Raw genomic sequence first — 18,246 nt, 5'->3', positions numbered from 1 at the left:
TTGCCTATCCTTGACATTTCATTTAGATGGAATCATATAACATATGACCTTTTATAACTGACTTTTTTCATTTAGCGTAATGGGTTCAAGGTTCATTCATATTGTGGCATGGGTCAGTACTTAATTTCTTTTTATGGCTGAACAATATTCCAGTGTATGGCTGTATCACACTTAGTTTAACCATTCCTCAGTTAATGGGCATTTGGGTTGTTGTAAATAACCCAATAGCCACCTTTAGGCTATTAGGAACAATGCTGCTATGAACGTTCATGTTTGGCTTTTTTGTAAGGACACATGCTTTAATTTCTCATGGGAATATACCTACGATGCCCTACCAAAGTTACGCATGGTAACTGTATGTTTAACTTTTTGAGAAATTGCCAAACTGTTTTCCATAGCAACCGCACCATGTCATATTTCATCAGCAAAGTGTGAGGGTTCCAGCTTCTCCACATCCCTGTCAACACTTGTTATTGTTTGTCTTTTTTATTATAGCCATCAGCATGGGCATGAAGTGGGATCTTACTGTGTGTGTGTTTTTTTACTTTATTTTTATTGGTAACACTATTGCAGATGTCCCTATTTTGCCCACCTCCACCCAGCCCTCTCCCCCTTCCCTCTGGCCATCACCACACTGTTGTCTGTGTCTATGGGTTATGCATATGTGTTCTTTGGCTAATCTTCATTTGAAATTTTTGTTGTTGTTGTATGAGAAACCGTTAAACTCAGAAGTTATGCAATACTCATGGTACTGGTTTTGAACATTTTTAAAGGCATTTAAAAGCACTTTGTTTTGTAACCTGTGTATTTGATAGTGATATAACTAAATTTTGTAAAGGCCATATGACTCAACACTTCCTGCACTTCAACATTTGGCACTTAAATATTTGGAATAGGACATTCATGTCATCATGCCCTAGGTTAAATTATAGAATAAGGCTATGAAGAAAAACAAAGATGATATAAAATCTTTTATTTTTATAACTCTGAATAATAATTCATGAAATAGGCTTTAAGAAAAGTGTACAATTTAATACAAAATGTCTAAAAGAATAATTTTGTCATGTTGGTGTTTACACATTTATGAAAAACTATTAATATTGATAAAAATTGTATAAGTGCACTTAAAACCTAGGACGATATTGTTAAGCATTGAATTTAGAATAATGACTTCAGTCAGGTAATAGTATATATCAAATTGGGCAGTTAACACTTTTCACAAAGTGGTTGCTTGTATTACTATGATTTTACTCTTTATTTGATTTCACAGTGTATCGTTATAACTAAAGTTTGCATGGAGAAAAAGTTCATAGACGAGGGCTCTGGAACTATAGGGGTTCAGTTGATGTCAACATAGAAGTGAAAAAGGACTAGAGAATCCTAGTCCTAGTATTTTTTATTTAGATTTGTTCTGGAGTGCTGGATCCTAGCTCCATGATAAATAAAATCTGGAACTGAGATAATGCCAATTTTAACACTGCCATCCTTATGCAAAGCTCTTAAGTGTGGGTGATGTTCATCTTTGCTGCTTGGTTATTTCCTCTCCTTATCTAATACATACCCAGAAAATAGGCTTCGCAAACAAATTTGCCTTTTAAAAATGAAACATACTAGTACCTAACTAAAAACTTAAACTCTTAAACATTCCTAAATCTTGGAAACTTGATATAGGGACTCATCTTCCCTTCCTCTTCTTCTTGTTTTTTTATTATTTTTTTATTTTTTGAAGAATTGCTTATTTAACAAAGAAATTTTTAATAGAATTTTGTGCTCCCTTCTTCCCTCCTTCATCTAATGCTAGGCTCACACTAGTAGATTTATATTAGTAATAGAGACAGAAGAGCAGACCCACAACTCCGATAGGTTTTCTTTGATATGACCAACTTTTAGAATATTATATGAAAGACACAGGTTAAGTGTTTTGGAAATGAATAACAGTTTATCTTATGTCTTATGTAGCATATAGGAGTGGTTTTCATCACAAACTTGGCAGCTTGCAATTCATGTGTTGATATAAAGTATTCTGATTTTCTGCTAAAAGCTTATTTTTATAATTCAGTTGCATTTATAAAGCAGTATTATAGCACCTAATCTTTAAAAAGAAATATGAATTTTTTTGACTACTTGAAATATTTGTTTCCATTCTATTGAAATTGAAGTATTAAGTTAAGAATAGTCCTCCTGGAGTGGGTAAGAGATCAACCGAAGGACTTGTATGCATGCATATAAGCATAACCAATGGACATAAGACACTGGGGGGTAGGGGAGGCCAGGGGATTGTCAAGGGCAGGGGGAAAAAAAAAAGGAGACATATGTAATACTCTTTGTAATACTTTAAGCAATAATAAAAAAAAAGAATAGTCCTCCTAATAGCATAAATATTAATTGAACTTTAACTTCAATAGGCTGTAATTTACATTTAAATCCAGTTTATATGGTATTCAGAAAAGGCTCTTATTCATATAGTGTATTTTACAGCAGAATATTCAGATATGATATTTATAGTGCTTAGCTTTCTTTTTTTGTTATCAAGATATAAATATCTGAAAATTTCTAACACTGAATGAATATCAATTATAATTTTTTCTTTTACAAAATAGCTCTTATAGAATTCTTGTAACTTAAAAGAACAAAATGTACACCTTTTTGCCTTCTAAAGATGGTAAAAGCACACAAAATATTTTATTTTAGAATTTGTTTTAACCAATTGTGATCGTTACCATGTGGGTAATAAAGATCTTTTACCGCAGCCAAAAGGCCATTCAAAAAGGGTATAGCCAAGTTCATTCAAAGACAAGCATTTTGTGGATTAAAGATCACAATTTACCAACAACCAAATTTAAACACTGACTAAATGAATGAGTTCACTCTATGTGGAACCAATATCCTGGAAGGCCAAGTATTTGCAAATAATACATATAACATTACAGGTTGTTAATACAACTTTCAAGTTGAGTAAGCTCCTTCCTCCTAGCATCTTAATGTTTATTTAGTGTGTTCACCCATAAACTTAATTCATAAATTAAAAATTAAATCAGAAATTAACAAATAGAGTAGATGGCTTATGTTCTTATATTAAACTTTTATGTGTAAAACATTGTCAAACATTTTCTTAATATTGGTGTGATTTTTTTGTAGCAGAAACATGTGGGGTTTTAGAAAATAGTAGAAGTATTTTTTTCCCCTAATACTAACTGATACTCTTTGGAGATGCCAATGTTTAGTTTGTGTGGAAAGAGGTGCAGATTAACTGAACTGTTAATTGCATGTCTGATTACTTAATGTCATGAGATTGAGATGAAGGCCTTGCTAATTGTATTGCTCACTTTTTGTCTCAGTAAACTGTGTTCTTACATATATGAATATGTTGCTTGTAAAGCACTACCAGGGGATGTGCTTTTAGCTTCTCCATATGAAGGATTCTAGGTCGTACTGTCTCTTGCCTTTTGTCTGGGGATCCTGTGCCATGCAGGTTAAGAGTTGAGTAAGGTTAAGGGTCTGGTCAGTGGTCATGGATTATTGCAGACTTGTAAGGGAGATTGCAGTGCAGGGAGATACGGGAGTATAAGAAAGCCATACCTAGGGTGGTGAGTTAACTTTGCCCCTGTCACACCTACATAGACACCATTTCCCTACTATTCCAGGATATCAGACATGTCTCCTTCAGAGTAATGTCCAGCAGCTTGGGAAAGCTCTCCTGCCCTGTCTTGCACGAAATATTTTTCACGAGAGCTTTTCCACTCCATTCTCTGAAGAGAACAAAATTGTTCTTTGTGACCTGTTGGCCTTTCTTTGCCTTTTATAATTTTACCATCCTGCTCTTCAGTGCTTGAAGATGTAGAGAGTGGATTCCTGACGAGGCTGGGGAGAGAAGCTGGCCCAGCCCCACCCTCCTGTCAGGAGAAACATGTGAGAGGTTGAAGCTGCAGGGTTTGGGGGGCAAGAGGCTGGCCTGGTGGCAGGCAGTGGGAGTAGACAGGAAACTTAAAAGAAATGTATTTCCCTTGATTTCTCCCCCATCTTTATTTTCCAGCTTGAAGTTGAAGAAATTAAAAGGCAATTTTGATGTGATAGTATTGCATGGTGATTGAAAACTCAAGTCTAGAGCCAAACTGCATGTGTCCAAATCCCAGCTTTGCCACTTCTAAGACCTTCGTTTCTCTATATTTCTGATTCTGTAAAATGGGGAAAATAGTATTTGCCTCATAGAGTTGTTGGAGAATTAAATAAGTTTATGCATTTAATGTATACAGAAAAGTGCTTTACCATAGTAAGAATCATGCCAGCATCCCAACTCTCTTCCAAGATCAACCTTTTGTGTAGTTTTCCTCTTTGTTCAAATCAGTAAGTGTAAGGAAATGTTAATTTGCTTTTCCTACGGGATATCTGGTAATGTCCAAAGATACTTTGTATTGAAGATACGCATGTGTGTTTTATTAAGCTAAATACCATTGTCTTCCTACTTAAGTATTACATGGAGGAAATACTCTTTTTGAGGATTTGTGCAGTATATTCGTGACCTTTTCTTAGAATGTGAAATACACATATACTATATGTAATGTAAATTAGAGATGTTTATTTTTATTGTGAGTTAATTTAAGTGTTTTAATTTTGGGGTTGTGTGTGTGTCTATGACATGACTTTTATCATCTGCTGTACATGGCACTGGTTCTTTAATCAATCTATCCTATTGTTCCTGTCAGAAAATATACTATTTAACAGTCTACTTTACGGCAGAGTGTTTGGGGTTGAGATTAATCAATTTTAAGCACCGCTTGGATTATTTTCATCATGCCTACTTGCTTGGCTTGGCTAACCCATACCACATTGTTTATTGCTTGTTTTCTAATAATTTGCTTAGATACACCTTGCTTTTCAGAGCTACTAAGAAATGAGTATGAGTGAGCTCACAATGTGGGCACCTCATAATATGAACCTGAATAATAATGGTTTGCTTGTCACTTTGCTAATACTGTTCAAATAGAACCAGTGCAGTCTGAGGACGCATAGGTATTTGAAAGTAAAAAGAACATGGCACACACTTTCTTCTCAGTGTTTTCTTTGATTGCCAATCTATAGTTTGGAGACAGAAGGGAGCAGAGAACTGTTATGATCAATCCCAGTCGCTCTGTAAAGTCATGTAGCAAAATATGTTCCACCTTGACTTGAGGTTAGATTTTGCTTCTGTTAAGTTGCCAGCTCTTTTTCTACCTTTACCTCAAGGTGAGTCTCCTAAGTCAAACTTGACTCTTAAATTACTTACTGTCCTATTAGTAATTTAAGAATTGTTCAGGGTTACTTTTAAAAATACCTTTCATCAAAGTATATGGACAGAATGAATATAAAAGGTTCTGCTTGACTCATTTTACATGTGTAATAAGTTGATAATTGTTAGACTATTATTCAGTTTATAAGATATTTAAACTCTTTAGGGGAAAATTGGTTATATCTAAAATGTTTGGGTTTGTATGTTTTTGTGTGTGTGTGTGTTTTGCTATTTTTATCATGAAATATCTTCAGTGTTGAACAGACAGATTAGTTTACAGACAGAACTCTTCTATGAAAAATAAATATGATCCCCTTATTGAGGGCATTAGTTTGCAAAAATGCTAACTTTTTTCCCCTGGAGGTGTATTAATAAGCCATATAAAGGCTTTATGTTTTCACTGCTTACGTATGTACATTCTTTTTAGACCAAGACTATAGTGCAGTCTAAAATGTGCTTTCTCATAAATTCTATTTATTTGTTGACAAATAATTTAAAATATTTACAGTACAATTGTTTTTTTCCTTTGGCCCTTCTAAGATGAGGAAACAGTTGAGTGTGGTAGGTGGATTTTTTTTCCCCCTTGGTTGTAGTGTCTTTCTACTTTAATTGTATTTTCTGCATATTTAATCATTTTCTTTCTCATTTTCCTTTGTGCTTCTCAGAGGAAATTAAAGGTACATGTATAAAAGCTTCCCTGCATAGCCTAGTAATTTTATTTAGTATACATATGTGTTGGGGTTAAATTAAATATAGTAAGATAAGCAGTTTATAGAAGATTATTGTACATTCAAACTTCCAGCTTAACATTACAGTATCAAAAGTCATGCTTTGACTTTGTTTTAGAAAGGAATGTACTTTTTTTTTTTTTGCTTCATATAGCAGAAATACAGAAAGTTATTTCACATACAGTACATTGTTTTCTTCTCTGTCCGAGGTCTCAGATAAAGGGGAATGAAGAAAACAATGTTATTTAAATATATTGAAAGATTTATTTTAACGTAAGGATGTGGGGAGAATCTTTTCAACTACTTGATTTCTGCACAAGCTGTACTGTTAGTTCTAGAAGTATACTGTTGTGGAGATTAGAAGTTTTTAAGACATAAATAACCCAGTATTTAATTCCTAGAAATAATAGCACATTGTTTATTTTTAAATGTTTTCATCTGTTCATTTTTAAACCAAAATAAATATAGGAATATTATGCCTTTATTTCTTTCCAGCACAGAATCTCTTCTTATCAAAAGAAAGGCTGTACCTTAATCTTAATCTTGCTGTCTAATCCCGTGAGCCAAATAAGTGCTATGTTTTACATATTAGCAAAGAGCCTGATTTACAAAAATAAATTTACTTGGGGGATCAAGTGTTGTCATTCCCTTAACTGTGAAAGTTACAAACATTTCAGGCAAGTCTTTTATAATTTTCTTGGAACTGCAACAAGGAACCTCTGAAGGTTGAAAAGGAGTTGCATGACGTTTCGAAATGCTACTTTAAACTTAAATATAAAACAAAATGTTTTATGTTTAAGAGTGGCATTGTGAGGGCTGTTCTCTGCTGTGCTTCACATAATTGTTTTAAGTAATTTATTTTTTTGCATCTGTGGCTGGGCTTCTAACTTCTGCTTTATTTCTTGGCTTTTGTTCTGTATGCTTTTACACTCCATCCAGAAGATGCTGACTATGCTGGTAACAACAGTGGAACCTATCTAGGTGAGCAATTGGGCATGGAAGAGGATATCTTTCTTTCTGTTGCTTTCTTCAAAACTATTATATTACTTTTATCCTAAATTAGCATATTTGCATTAGCATGGCCTGATAATTAGTGGGGGGTAGCATGAACCCTTATATTAAACAGGCTCAATGGGTTGGACACAAAGGAATTCATAGTGTACTTTAATATTCAAGAAGCTTTCCAGATGTCATATTTTTGTAAACCATTACATTTTTTTTTTTTTTGAGAGGGGACGTAAAAGCATATATTTGTGCTAAGTAATTTTACTCCATTAACAGTATCTGGACTTTGCTAAATAATCTTGTTAGCTGTGAATTATTCAAAGTTTCTAAGCAACTTATATCTTTTTAAATATCTTTTTAGTTATATGTTCTAATGATTTATTATTCCCTTAACAACTCCCCTCCCCCTCCAATAACCATTGAATGAGCAGCTCCAAATATTAAGCTTCCTGATTAACTTGCTAATCTGTATTGGAAGGAAAAATGTCCAGTTTAGAGATGCTAAGGAGGGGGTAAGGAGGTAGTTGGGGAGTGATTAACTGGGAACTTATATGCAGATATGCATTACTCATGGATACAGACAGTAGGGTGGTGAAGGTCTGAGAGGAGGGAGTCAATGGGGAAAATAACCCACAAGCAAAGGAAACATCTATAATACTTTCAGGATAAAGATAAATAAATTTTTTAAATCCCCTAAAAAAATAGAGATGCTAAGGAATATTATAAACAAAGCCAATATTTTTAAATTGTTAAAGGCGTCTGAATTGTCTTCATCTACATATCACTTCACACCTTTCCCACCCTTGCCATGTATCCGCACACTTGTCAGTCCTCTGCTTTCAGTTGTAAGAGGTAATAGTGTAAAAACACAGATTTAGCCCTAGCTGGTTTTGCTCAGTGGATGGAACATTGACCTGTGGACTGAAGGGTCCCGGGTTCGATTGTGATCAAGAGCACATGCCTGGATTGTGGGCTCTACCCCCAGTAGGGGGCATGCAGGAGGCAGCCTATCAATGATTCTTTCTCATCATTGATGTTTCTCTATCTCCCTTTCCCTTCCTCTCTGAAATCAATAAAAATATATTAAAAAACACAGATTTAGAGAGAACTACTTCAAGCTCATTTGCAAATTAATATTTATGTACACTTGACACTTGAACAACATGGATTTGAACTACCCGGGTTCCACTTACATGTGGATATTTTCAATAAATATATAATCAGCCCTGTATCCCCAGGCTTCCCATCCACAGATTCAATCATCCATGGATCAAAAACAGTATTTTCCACTTAATGTTTGGAGTAGGCAGATGTGTATGCATTGTTCTATGCCATCTAAACTAATAATAGACAAACATGGTAATTGACTGTACCTTCGCTATGCCTCCCATTGGCTAATCGGCACGATATGCAAATTAACCACCAACAAAGATGGCAGCTAATTTGCATACCACAGGCAGATCCCGCTGCGCCGCCCCAGCATGAGATCCTGGCCTGCCCTGTGTGGGGAGGGGCCGGGGGGGCGGGCGGCAGCATGATCCGAGCTGCCGCCCACCCCAGTGTAGGATCTGGGATTGCTGTGTCTTGGGGGGGGGGGGGGCGGGGTGAGTGGCAGCACGATCTGAGCAGCCAGCCGCCCCAGCATGGGATCCAGGCCTGCAGAGTCTTGGGCGGGGTGGGTGGGGTGGGCGGCAGCGAGATCCCCAGCCGCTGCCTGCCCCAGCGCGGGATCCGCGGGATCCGGGTCTGCCATCTGCGACCAGGGGAGACAGGGCAGACACTGCGGGATTGGGCGTGCCATCTGCCACCTGGGGAGTGGGCCTACGCCAGCAGGTGGTTATCTCCCGAGGGGTCCCAGACTGTGAAGGGCACAGGTTGGGCTGAGGGAACCCCCTCCCCTGCCAGTGCACAAATTTTTGTGCACGGGGCTTCTAGTCTATATATATAAAAGACTAATATGCAAAGTGTCCCCTCGAGAGTTCCACTGGGAGACCGGGAGTTTGATCACTTGCTATGACGTGCACTGACCACCAGGCACTGAACGAAGGAAGGCCCCGGCCTGCAGCTGGAAGACCCCGATTGTCCCTGATCACCGGCCAAGCCTAGGGACCCTACCTGTGTATGAATTTCATGCACCAGGCCTCTAGTTTTATATAAGTGACTCAATCATCTACAACATTTGCTATCCATGTGTGGGAGGGTTCTTGGAACCAATCCATTATGAATACTGAGGGACAACTGAGTTTGGGGGGAGTCAAAAATTACACATGGATTTTTGGCTGAGCAGGGGTTGATGCCCCTAACCTCCATGTTCACGGGTCAGGTGCATATGATAATATCTCTTGGTTATTGTCGAAATGTGCCAGATAATATATTTTGTATTTAATATATATTATCTCTAATACTGTGAGATTGGTGGTATTTTATCCACTTTATAGAAAGGAAACAGAAAGATTGAAGGATTTACCTAAGGACCTAAAGACAGTAAATGGTGCATTGTAGTTTCAGATCCACATCTGTGTAACTATAATACTCTATCCTTTAAAATATGCTGCCCTCACCCAGCTGGCATGGTTCTGTGGTTGAGCATGGACCTATGAACCAGGAGATCACGGTTCGATGCCTGGGTTGCATGCACGATCCCCAGTGTGGGGCATGCAGGAGGCAGCTGATCAATGATTCTCTCTCATCATTGATGTTCCTCCCTTTCTCTCTGAAATCAATAAAAATATATTTTAAAATATATATATGCTGCCCTCTAGTTCATTCTACAAAACAAAAACACATGCAAAAAATATAGAATATTGCGATTTTTAGCTTAGAAAGACTATAGTTTACTAAGACAGAATTCAATGATCAGAGTTAAGCTTTCATTAATTCTTTACTCATTGCAGAACAATGCAGTGTGCCAGATACTCTGTATAATGACTAACACCTCCCCTAACATCTTCAGAAACTGTAATAGCTTAACACAGCAAGCATTTATTATTTTCCCAATTTTATGGTTAGCTGGGTTGTTCCAGTTATTGGCTTGGTGGATCTTTGCAGTCTGGTAGTTTGGAGTATATTGGTCTGGGGGGCGGGGAGGCACAGTGGTGCAGCTGGGTGAACCTGTTTCTGTTTCCTGTCATTGTTTACCCTCCAGTAAGCTAGCCATTCTAGTGGCCTTCCAGAGTGCAACAGAGATAGCAGCCCTGGTATGGAAGTGCTGTTGAAGCCTCTGCTCACATCACATCAGGTCCCTTGGCCAAAACAGTCTAATGGCCAAGCCAGAGTCCATGTGGGAGACCACCTGAGGGTTGGGTCCTGGGAGAGGTGAGTGGAGAGCCATTACTGCAAGCTACTACCTCTCACAATAGAGAGAGGGGTGCTCAGTCTTCTCACTTTAAGGGCTGTGTACTCTTGTCAATTAGATGATGTATGTCTATCTATTGGAATAACTATGGCATAAAGCTTATCTGATAAGTGTCACATAAAATGCCATAACTCACAGGGAGAGGAGATCATCTCAGCCTACGGCCAACGAGGGACTCACTCCCATGAGAGATGACGTTAAAATGTCTCCATGGATTGGCTGGAATTATAGTGCAGCAGAGGATGAAGGCAGAAACAGTAGCATGGAAGTGCCACGCTGTCATCTTCCCAGCCCTGTCATCTACATATCACCTAAACTTAAATATGCCTTGTGCTCTCAGCAGTCATCTCTCTCCATCTACTGCTCCTGCCTTCATCCTCTGCTGCACTATAATTCCAGCCAATCCATGGAGTCGTTTTAACGTTATCTCTCATGGGAGTGAGTCCCTCGCTGTCTTAGGCTGAGATGATCTCCTCTCCCTGTGAATTATGGCATTTTATGTGACACTCGTCATATAAAGTCTTATGCCATAGTTATTCCAATGTATAGGCATACACAGTCTAATTAACAAGAGTACACAGCTAAGAAAGAAGTATTAGTGTTGACAGAATACAAGATTTTTCTACCTATCTAGCTTCCATAGGGTTTTGAAATTGCAAGCCCTAATTATATTGTACAGCTATCCACTCCATTCAACTCCTGGTCTTAAAAACAGTAGTTATCCTTCCCCTGCCTTACTGTGCCCAAGGGAAAACATGGCCAATGTGTTTAATATATGTGCACGATGGCCTCACTTCTTTCTGGTCTAAATACTTGTTCTGACACATTATGCGCCTAGAAGTTGGTTTAGCTGCTGCAAAGGCAGGGAATATAATACAGTAAGGTGCCTAGGAAGAGAATCCTACAATGAAAAGATTTTTTAAAAGAATATGTGATAATAGAATGCATAAACTAATAGTGTTTCTGATAAAAGTTTCTTCTTTTGAGGAAACGCTTCAACTAATGACCCCTGAACAATTTGAACTGATTTCTTTTGCAGAATAAACAAGTTTGATTGTATTCTCTGGTTATTTTAATATATATTATTATTAAAACTATATTATAGGCCTAGCTTGTTTTCCTCAGTGGATAGAGCGTTGGCCTGTGGACTGAAGGGTCCCGGGTTCGATTTCAGCCAAGGGCACATGCCCGGGTTGTGGGCTTGATCCCCAGTAGGGGACATGCAGGAGGCAGCAGATCAATGATTCTCTCTCATCATTGATGTTTCTCTCTCTCCCTCTCCCTACCTCTCTGAAATCAATAAAAATATATCTAAACAACAACAACAAAAACCTATATTACAGTAGGTCCCCCCCCATCTTATTCGTGGTTTCCTTTCTATAGTTTCAGTTACCTGCTGTCAACCACAGTCTGAAAATATTAAATGAAAACTTCCGGAAACAATTCATAAGTCTTAAATTGCTTACCTTTCTGATAGTGTGGTGAAGCTTGCACCATCCTATTCTGTCCCACCTGGGATATGAATCATCCCTTTGTCCGCTGTCTCCATGCTGTTTATGCTACCTGCTCATTAGTCACTTAGCCATTTCAGTTATCAGACCCACTGTTGCTGTATTGCAGTGCTTGTTTTCAAGTAACTTACTTTAATTTATTAATGGCCCTGAAGTGCAAGGGTAGTGATGCTGGCAAGTCGGATATGCCAAAGAGAAGCTATAAAGTGCTTCATTAAGGGCAGGTGAACATGCTCAACTTAATAAGGACAAAAATATTGTATGCTGAGGTTGCTAAGATCTATGGTAAGAACAAATCTATCGTGAGATTGCGAAGAAAGAAAAATTTGTGCTAGTTTTGCTGTTACACATCAAACTTTACCAAAGCTACAGGCAATAGTGCATGATAAGTCCTTAGTTAAGGTGGAAAAGGCACAGAAACACCAATCAGAAAGGATATATGCACTCCTATGTTCATAGCAGCACAATTCGCCATAGCTAAGATCTGGAAACAGCCTAAGTGCCCATCAGTAGATGAATGGATTAGAAAACTGTGGTACATCTACATGATGGAATACTATGCTGCTGTAAAAAAGAAGGAATTCTTACCATTTGCAACAGCATGGATGGAACTGGAGAGCATTATGCTAAGTGAAATAAGTCAGTCAATGAAGGAAAAATACCACATGATCTCACTCACTTATGGATAATACAGACCATTATAAACTTACGAACAAAAATAGATAATAGAGGCAGAGCAGCCTCGAACAGACTGTCAAACTGTAGCGGGAAGGCCGGGAAGGGTTGGGGGGCAGGAGGGGAGGGTAAGAGATCAACCAAAGGACTTGTATGCATGCATATAAGCATAACCAATGGACATAAGACACTGGGGGGTAGGGAAGGCCAGGGGATTGTCAAGGGCAGGAAAAAAAAGGAGACATATGTAATACCCTTTGTAATACTTTAAGCAATAAAACAATTTAAAAAAAAAGATGGAAAAGGCGTTAAATCTGTGGGTAGAAAACATGAACAGAAATGTGTTTGATTGATGGCAACATGTTGCATTGACCATCTACAAAGATGCCAGCAAGGGATCCCCTGAAATGAGTGACCATATTTATAAAACTTTAATTCAGTATATTATTGTTTTATTTCATTATTGGTTATTGTTAATCTCTTACTGTGCATAATTTATGTTTATTAAATTGGGGTGATATGGGTTAATAAGATTATATAGGTTTCAAGTGTACAATTCTGATATACCATCTGTGTATTGCACTGTGTACCCACCACCCAAAATTAAGTCTCCTTTCATCACCATATACTTGACTCCCTCTCTCCTTCATTAGCTCCCCTTCCCTCTTCCCTCTGCTAACCACCATACTGTTGCCTTTGTCTATAAGTTTTTGTTTATTTGTTGTTTTCAGTTTTATATCCCACATATAAGTGAAATCATATGGTTCCCACCCGCAGTGAATGAGGGTTCCTCTCTCTCCACAACTTCCCCAACACTTTTGACTTTTCTTGTTGATAAAAGCCATTCTAACAGGCGTGAGGTGGTATCTTATTGAAGTTTTGATTTGCATTTCCTAATAGCTAGTGAAGTTGAACATCTTTTCATAAGTATTTTGGCCATTGGTTGTCTTGAGAGAAGTGTCTGCACATTTTTAAATTGGATTGTGTTTTGTTGTTGTTGAATTTATATATTTTGCATATTAAACCCTTGTTGGAACTGTTATTTGTAAATATCTTCTCCCATTTGGTTGGTTGCCTTTTTGTTTTACTGGTCGTTTCTTTTGCTGTGCATAAGCTTTTTATAAAATCTTCTCTAGGACCACAGTCTCCATTGTATGTTTTTGTCTCCTTTGTAAAAATTTATTGGCTTTATTTGTAGGCTCTCAATTGTGTTTCATTGGTCTGTGGGTCTGTTTTTCTGCCAATACCATGCTGTTTTGATTATTGCCACTTAGTATAATTTGAAGATAGGGAGTGTGATACTTGCAGCTTTTTTCTTTTCTCTCAGGATTGCTTTTGCTATTGGGGTCTTTTGTGGTTCTATACAAATCTAGTGATTTTTTTTTCTATTTATTTTAAAAATGCATTGGAATTTTAATGGGGATTGCATTAAATATGTATATTACTTTGGTAATATGCCCATTTTAACTATGTTGATTCTTCTAATCAATGAACACAGAACATCTTTCCATTTCTTTGTGTCTTTTTCAATCTCTTTTAGTGTTTTGTAGTTTTCAGCTAATGCTTTAAGTTTATTTCTAGGTATTTTATTCTTTTGGTTGCAATTACAAAAGGAATGCTTTTGTTTGTTGTGGATTTTTTTTCCATTTCCTTTTCTGAAATTTCATTGTTACTATATAGGAATGCAATGGATTTTTGTACATTTATTTTATATCCAGCAACTTTACCGTATTTTTTTTCTAATAGTTTTTTGGTCAAGTCGTTAGGGTTTTCTGTATAAAGAATCATGTCAGTCCTGGCTGGTGTGACGTACCATGCACTGGAAGGTCGTGGGTTCGATTCCCAGTCAGGGCACATACTTAGGTTGGGAGTTCGATTCCCAGTCTCAGCACACACGGGAAGCAACTGATCAATGTATCTCTCTCACATCTATGTTTCTCTTTGTCTCTCTCTTCCTTCTTCCTCCCTCACTAAAATTAATTTTTTTTAAAAAAAAGAACCATGTCATGTGGAAAAAGTGACAATTTTACTTCATGATTTCCAATTTTATTTCTTTCTCTTGTCTAATTGCTCTGTCTAGGACTTTGAGTACTGGGTTGAATAAGAAAAGTGAAAGTGGACATCCTTGTCTTGTTCCTGATCTTAGAGTTTTCAAAAAAACTCAGTTTTTTACCATTGAGGGTTAGTCATATATAGACTTTATTACTTGAGGTACTTTTTTTCTCTACCTATTTATGAGTGTTTTAAAATGGATGCTCTATCTTACCAAATGCTTTTTCTGCATTTACTGATAAGATCATATTATTTTAATCCTTTGTTTTGTTAATGTGGTGTATTATATTGATTGATTTGCATATGTTGAACCATCCTTGTGCCCCTGGAATGAACCACACTTGATCATGGCATATTGTATTAATGTATTGTTGTAGTCTACTTGCTCATATTTTGTTTAGGATTTTTGTATCTACATCCATTAGAGATTTTGGTCTGTAGTTTTATTCTTTTGTGTTATCCTTGCCAGGTTTTGGTATCAGAGTTATGTTGGCCTCATAAAATGTTAATAAATATTGTCTCTTCTATATGAGCATAACCAATGGACACAAACAGTAGGGGGTGAGGGCATGTGCTGGGGAGTGGGAGCAGCCAGGGAGAGGTCACTAGGGGGAAAAGACTTATGTAACACTTTAAACAATAAAGAATTTAAATTTAAAAAATAATATTAAAGCGTGTGCATTTAAAAAAATAAATATTGCCTCTTCAGTTTTTTGTTTTAAAATAAAACTTTGACTGTTTGGTAGATTTCACTAGTAAGCCATTTGGTCCTGGACTTTACTTTTTGGGAGATTCTTTAAAAATTTATTTTATTGTTGAGAGTATTACAGATGTCCCCCTTTCACCTCCTTCCACCCATCTCCCACTCCACCCCATGCTTTCACCTGTCTATTGTCTGTGTCCATGGGCTATGCGTAAATGCATATTAGTTCTTTTATTAATCTCTTTCAGCCCTCCTTTCTGCCTTCACTCTGAGATCTGTCAATCTGTTTCATGCTTCTGTGTCTATGGTCCTGTTTTTCCGATAGTTTATTTTGTTCCTTAGCTTCCACATATAAGTAAGATCATATGATATTTGTCTTTATCTGTCTGGTTTATTTTGTTTAGCATAATACTCTCCAGGTCCCCCCCATGCTATCTCAAAGGGTAAGAAATCCTTCTTTATTACAACTGTGTAGTGTTCCATGGTGTAAATGTACCACAGCATTTTTTTTTTAATATATTTTATTGATTTTTTTACAAAGAGGAAGGGAAAGAGATAGAGAGTCAGAAACATCGATGAGAGAGAAACATCGATCAGCTGCCTCCTGCACACCTCCTACTGGGGATGTGCCCGCAACCCAGGTACATGCCCTTGACCGGAATCGAACCCTTCAGTCCGCAGGCCGACGCTCTATCCACTGAGCCAAACCGGTTTCGGCGTACCACAGCATTTTACTCACTCATCTAATGATGGGCAGTTGGGCTGTTTCCACATCTTAGCTATAGTGAATTGTGCTGCTATGAGCATAGGGGTGCATATATTCTTTCTGATTGTTGTTTCTGGTTTCTTAGGATATATTCCTAGAAGTAGGATTATCGGGTCAAATGGCAGTTCCATTTTTAATTTTTTGAGGATCCTCCATACTGTTTTCCATAGTGGCTGCACCAGTGCATTCCCACAGAAGTGTTAAGGGTTCCATTTTCTCCACATTCTCACCAGCACTTATCATTTGTTGAATTGTTGATACTAGCCATTCTGACAGGTGTGAGGTGATACCTCATTGTAGTTTTAATTTGCATCTCTCTGATGATTAGCAATGGTGAGCATTTTTTCATATGTTTGAATGTCCTTTTTGGAGAAGTGTCTATTCAAGTCTTTTCCCCATTTTTTAAATTGGATTATTTGTCCTCCTCATGCTGAGTTGTATGAGTTCTTTGTATATTTTGGAAATGAATCCCTTATCAAATGCATTTTGATGGTGGTTTCTTTCTTTCTTTTTTTTTAGCGCTGTGTCAGGCCGTCAACCATCCAGGCGCCCACGGCCAGGACACTGGGCGTAGGCGAGCCTCTCTGCTCTCTGCCACCTAATGAAGATGGTGGTTTCTTTTGTTGTGCAGAAGCTTTTTAATTTGATGGTTGTTTCAGTTTTCACACTATTGATCAGTCTATATAGATTTTCCAGTTCTTTGTGATTCAATCTAGAAAGGTTATATATTTCTAGGAACATATCCTTCCTTCTAGGTTATTGAATTTGGTGCCATATAGTTTTTCACAATATTCTTGTATGACCCTTTGTATTTCTCTGGTGTCTGTGGTAACTTGTTTCATTTCTGATTTTGTTTACTTGAATCTTTTCTCTTTTTTCCTTAATGAGTCTAGGCAGAGGTTTGTCAATTTTATTAATCGTTTAAAAAAAAAAAAAAACTAGCTCTTTGTTGCATTAACTTTTTTGTTGTTGTTGTTTTCCTCACCCAAGGATATTTTTCCCATTGATTTTTAGAGAAAATAGAAGGGAGTGAGGAGAGAGAGGAAAAGAGAAACATCAATGTGAGAGAAATACATTGATATGGTTGCTTCCTGCACGCGTTCCAACCAGGGCCAGGGATCGAACCAGCAACCCAGGTACATGCCCTTGACTGGGAATCAAACCCACTACCCTTTGGTACATGGGCCAATCAATACTCTATCCACTTAGCCACACCAGCCAGGGGCTGTATTAAATTTTTAATTGTCTTATTGTTCTGTATGTCATTTAATTCTGCTCTGATTTTTATTATTTTCTTCCTTCTGCTGCCTTTGGTTTGCTTTTGTCCCTCTTTTTCTAGTTCCATTTCTGTGTGTGTGTGTTTTTAATATTTTTATTGATTTCAGAGGGAGGAAGGAAGAGGGAGAGAGAGATAGAAACATCAATGATGAGAGAGAATCACGGATTGGCTGCCTCCTGCTCATCCCCTACTGGGATGGAGCCTGCAACCCGGGCATGTGCCCTGACTGGGAATCAAACCCTGACCTCCTGGTTCCTAGGTTGACGCTCAACCACTGAGCCATGCCAGCCAACCTATTTCTATTTCTTTAATATGTAATGTTAGGTTGTTTACTCTAGTTTTTCTTATTTCCTGAGATAGGTCTGTAATAATATAAATTTACCTTTTTTACGGCTTGTGCCACATCCTAAAAGTTTTAATATGTTGTATTTTCATTCTTATTTGTCTCTATCTAGCTCTTGATCTCTTCTCTTATTTCTTCTTTGGTCCAGTTATTTTTTATAGAATGTTGTTTAATATCCATGTATTGCGGGTTTTATCCCTTTCATTTTTGCAGTTGACTTATAATTTTAAAACATTGTAGTCATAAAACATGCTTATTGTAATTTCAGTTTTTTTAAATTTGTTGAAGCTAGTTTTGTATCCCAACATATGGTCTACCTTTAGGAATGTTCCCTGTGCCCTAGAGAAGAATGACTAATCTGCTGTCCTGGGATGAGAGGCTCTGTAATTGTTAATTATGTCCAATTGTCTTATGTGTCTTTTAAGGCCGATCTTCCTTTATTGATTTTCTGTTTGGTGATCTCTCTATAGCTGTCAGTGGTGTACTATGGTTTTGTTTTAGTCAGTCTCTCCCTTTAGTTCTGTTAGTAGTTTTTTTATGTATTTTGGTGCTCTCTGATTGAG

At 37.4% G+C, this 18,246-nt stretch overlaps 1 protein-coding gene and 1 pseudogene across 10 annotated transcripts in view; one reads left to right on the top strand and one right to left on the bottom strand.

The window, feature by feature from the left end:
• MPP7 (membrane palmitoylated protein 7) overlaps positions 1–18,246 on the top strand; it is a 323,210-nt gene that overhangs the window by 246,345 nt on the left and 58,619 nt on the right. For 7 of the 10 annotated variants that reach the window (XM_036352096.1, XM_036352155.1, XM_036352115.1 and 4 more), the window contains one exon: positions 6,937–6,975. The exons of the other annotated variants lie outside the window; for them this stretch is intronic. In XM_036352096.1, the coding sequence (XP_036207989.1) occupies positions 6,937–6,975 (39 nt within the window). The remainder of the gene's footprint in view (positions 1–6,936; positions 6,976–18,246) is intronic. 10 annotated transcript variants of the gene reach the window in all.
• On the bottom strand, positions 16,584–16,693 carry LOC118662195 (annotated as a pseudogene).

Source organism: Myotis myotis, unplaced genomic scaffold (assembly GCF_014108235.1).
Source record: "Myotis myotis isolate mMyoMyo1 unplaced genomic scaffold, mMyoMyo1.p scaffold_m19_p_1, whole genome shotgun sequence".
Classification (NCBI taxonomy): Eukaryota; Metazoa; Chordata; class Mammalia; order Chiroptera; family Vespertilionidae; genus Myotis; species Myotis myotis.
The sequence above is the reverse complement of the archived record's forward strand: the minus strand, read 5'-3'. Positions and strand labels throughout refer to the sequence as shown.